Genomic DNA, 4253 nt, shown 5'->3' on the forward strand with positions numbered 1-4253 from the left:
TATTATATAAAACCATATATTCACTTTATATTCGATAAATGAACTATTTTTTGTTTTAAATTGATTGATATAATGATTGAAATGTTCAAATTAATTTGAATATTGGCCTTATCTTTTGTGTATATATTTGCAAGAGAATGAAATAATTATAATTCAAAAAATAATAAAGATAATTTAAATAAAAAATAATCTTATAAACACTTTAATTTTAAAGAAGAATACTTTATCAGGGTACTTCAAGTGAAAGGTATATTTTCTAGGGATGACAAGAATATTTTATTCCGAATCCGGTTTTCATTTTGTTACCCGACTCTAATCCAGACGGATATATTTATTTTATCCTCATTCTCGATTCGTTGAGTACCTGATTCGACGAATACCCTATTATCTGATTAAATATCGGTTAAGATGGTACAAGTTGAATAAGAATGTTATTTTTGAAAATTAAAGAAGAACTAACATGTCACCTCACAATCATGAGTCCCTACTTAAACTCAAAGTGCTCCTATATAAAATCAAACCAATAATATTTTGGTCTCTTAAACTGACTTTTATCACTGAACTATATTGACGTGGTAAATAATAAATAATAGTAATATCATAATGTTAAAAAAACAAATAAAAGTATAACTTATATATATACTTATGTTATAGATGTTTAATAAAATAACAATTTTGTTATTACAAGTTAAAATAAAGATTGAAAGATATTTAAAGGGTAAAAATTAAATAGTTATAATTTGAAAAATAATAAAATTAATTTAAATGAAAAATAATCTTATTAAACACTTTAATTGAAGTGAGTGCCAATAGTGAATTATTAAACACTTTAGTTGAAGTGAGTGCCAATAGTGAATCATAAGAGACCAAATGTTATAGGTACTTTTCACGTCACATAACACGCTTTAAGTTGAAACGATTGTCATGCATGTGCCAATAATTTTTTTTTCTTTCTCTCCTTCCGAATATGATCATTTTATCGATTTTTTCTCTCCCTCCTAACATGATATATATGAAAGAGGATAAGTAGTCTTGCTTTCATTATAATTTTGTTTTGTTGTTAGAATCATTTCTTATAAAAAAAAATTATTTTTATTTTTAATAATAATATAGTACTGGTGTATGAGGTTTGGTTTCGTACATTATCTATCCGAACATACGACCAGATACATTTCCTTGCAATCCTCACTTTTCTAATCGCTAAAATCTAAATTAAAAAACATAGACAATAAATTCTTGCTAATTTTTTTAATATATAAATTATAATATATTGTGCCTCGATATTATCTACAAACATTAAATAATTATAATAAATGTCGTAACATATAAAGCCGGCAACATAAAAAGATTAATAAATAATATCCTCAACGTTAACATAGAGAGAGAAACAGAGTATATTCCAATTTCAAATTCTATCCCTTCCGAATATTCTCTCATCCAATTCCTCCATATGTCACACTTTCATCGTTTCATCTCTATGTTCTACGATAAATCCAGTTACACCCATTCAAATTCATGTATAAACACATCCGATTTCAACGAATTAATCATAACCAGTAACCAATCATGAAATTCTGGAGAATTCTCAGCGAATTGCTCGATCAGACATTGCCGGGTTGGCGTGATAATTTCTTATCTTATAAAGATCTAAAGCAGCAGCTGAATCTGATCTATCCCAAGGATGTTGACGCCGCTGAAAGAAATTCTCTTGTTCGGCCCTGTAAACGGTCTAGGTTGGCCGATGGTGAGGCGGCTGTCTATCGAGGAGAAGATGCGGTGACGGAGGAGGTGACCCATTTCGTCATGCTTTTGGAGAATGAAATTAATAAGTTTAATTCGTTTTTTGTTGATAAAGAAGAAGGGTATATTATCAGATTGAAGGTAGGTTTCTTCTCCTTGTTCTTACATGGTTGAATTGTGAATTTCATGAATTGTAGATAGATATTGGATGTATTTTAATATGAAGAAGACTTGGTGTACTGTAGTTTCTTATTCATCTTTAGGTTTACAAACCTTTGTTTTTTACACATTCATGTTCATATTTTTGAATCACACCTAAAATCAAGTCTCCCAGATTCTTCTTCCTTCTTTAATTGATTTGTTCGTCTTCTTTAATAACTGCGTTTACATTTAACCCAGTTATCAAAAGGGTAATTTTGGTTTCATGCCTTTGTTTGGAATGCAGATGTTGCAGGATAGAGTGATGGAGGTACGAGATTTCACTGCAGAGTTGATGAGTATAGGGAGGGAAGCAGTTGATTTTCATGGGGAGATGGTTTTGTTACTGAATTACAGTGCCCTGAACTACACAGGTAATTAACCCATATACTTGTTTTAAAATCAAGATTTATGCTTTGTGAGAATATTTGTGTGGTTTGATAGGAGAAGAGAATTGAGTGGCTTAGCTGAATGGTTTGCTTATGCAAATTATGAAATTACATACCATCCTTGTAGATGTTTATCTGTTGATCTAGTAAAACTATGGCAATGTGTGAACGAAGTCGTTGTGGGCTTATTTGGAAACACGAATCTAGATGAGAAACTACCAATAAAAAACATTGATTCTAGATCCTTTATCATATGAGTAATAATCAATCAATTTATGAACCTGTCTTGAACCTGTCTTGAACTGAAGTGTTAGATTGTGGAATACGGAATTTTAAGTGCATAATGAGTTAGTTAAGTACATGTAAAAAAAGTTGAATAAATGAAATGAAAAATCTGAATTTGAACTAATTGTTATGTAAATTGATTTGATAAAATGTGTAACTAATGTCGAAAGTACATCAAAGACTGTTTTACCCAATGACGTAAGTTGATTAATTTAGGTTAAAGTGTTTTTTGAATGCTCTTATTTGATTCACGAGTTAAATCATTCTCGTGACTTACTGAAATAAGCCAGATTTCTTGTTAAGTCATAGTTATCCAATTCAAATAAGCTCTTAATCAAATGGGACCAATTTATGAATGTTTTCCTTTCTGGTGTTGGAAAACTTGCTAACAAGTATATTGATCGATTTTCATAGGTCTTGTGAAGATCCTGAAGAAGCACGATAGGCGAAGCGTTGATCTCATAAGCTTGCCATTCATTAAGAAAGTTCTACAACAACCGTTCTTCAAGACCGACATTATGAACAAGCTTGTGAAGGAATGCGAGACAATTCTGGAATGTTTCTTCGCCATGAGTAACCATTCTTCATCTGAAAATGAAGGATCATCGTCGATACCAACCAATGGTGGTGAAGACGGACTTGTTAACGTTCCTCAAGAACTTTCTGAAATAAAAACAGTTGAAAATATGTACATGAAACAGACTATAACGGCGTTGCTTACACTGAACAAGATTAGGAGTGGAAGTTCAACCTTGAATATGTTTTCGTTGCCTCCCATGGAAACTAAGGAACCTGAGTTTTGGAAGAAATTAAATTTTATAGTTCAAGAAGCTAAGTAAAAATGAAAGTCTATGGATACTGATAATAATAATAAATGTCTAACTGTCACTACTGATTTGGTTTTATTTGAAAACTTTTTATGATCAATCTGTTTTATCCTTTATTGTTTCTTAATCATAAGTATGTATGTTCTATTTTCAAGATGTTAGTTATTGCTGTTAAGCTGTTTTCTTTGTTGAAAAGGGTGTGGTTTCGATTTACGAATGTGATGAATGAAGCTTGTTACATAGCAGCAAAATCTAAATCATGAAACAAAGAAGTGAATTTTGTGTTAGATGATTTTTCTTCTGGTGGTCCTGCCTCATCTTTTTTTCTTCATCCATTCTTTTTAGTGGAAAGGGTTTGGTTTCCATCACTCAGTTTGGTTTGCCTTCCATCCCATTCTTTTTGGAAAAAAAATGTCTCTCACTCTGGCTTGGTTTGACTAGAGTTTCTTCCTTGAATATGTTGTGAGTTGATCAACGATTTTTATGGTGTAATCCTTCGCTCTAAATTCTAAACCCAATTGAAATTGTTCAAATCACTCTAAATTCTAAACCCAATTGAAATTGTTCAGATTTTGGTATGAGAAATCTAACCATTTTTGCTTGAGGTGTTGCTTTTTGTTATTTTATTTGCTTTCGGGCTGGGCTGGACTGGACTACATTAATTTTAATTTATTTGAGCAAGGATATATAAAATTTTAAACATAACTATTACTATTAATGTTGGTGTGAGTCGTGCAACAACCAATTAGTCCTTTTAGATATGATTATTGTCTTAAGGAACAAGTTTATTAAAATCTCAAGTTAATTTTTAAAA

At 30.8% G+C, this 4253-nt stretch overlaps 1 protein-coding gene across 1 annotated transcript; it reads left to right on the forward strand.

The window, feature by feature from the left end:
* The first annotated feature begins 1398 nt into the window (after positions 1-1398).
* Positions 1399-3595, forward strand: LOC124925701 (SPX domain-containing protein 1-like). The gene is made up of 3 exons (XM_047465774.1): positions 1399-1881; positions 2186-2312; positions 3027-3595. The coding sequence occupies exons 1-3, from the start codon at positions 1567-1569 to the stop codon at positions 3449-3451; spliced, it is 867 nt and encodes a 288-aa protein (XP_047321730.1). The 5' UTR covers positions 1399-1566; the 3' UTR covers positions 3452-3595.
* The last annotated feature ends 658 nt before the right edge of the window (positions 3596-4253 follow it).

The sequence above is a fragment of the Impatiens glandulifera genome, chromosome 2, assembly GCF_907164915.1.
Source record: "Impatiens glandulifera chromosome 2, dImpGla2.1, whole genome shotgun sequence".
Classification (NCBI taxonomy): domain Eukaryota; kingdom Viridiplantae; phylum Streptophyta; class Magnoliopsida; order Ericales; family Balsaminaceae; genus Impatiens; species Impatiens glandulifera.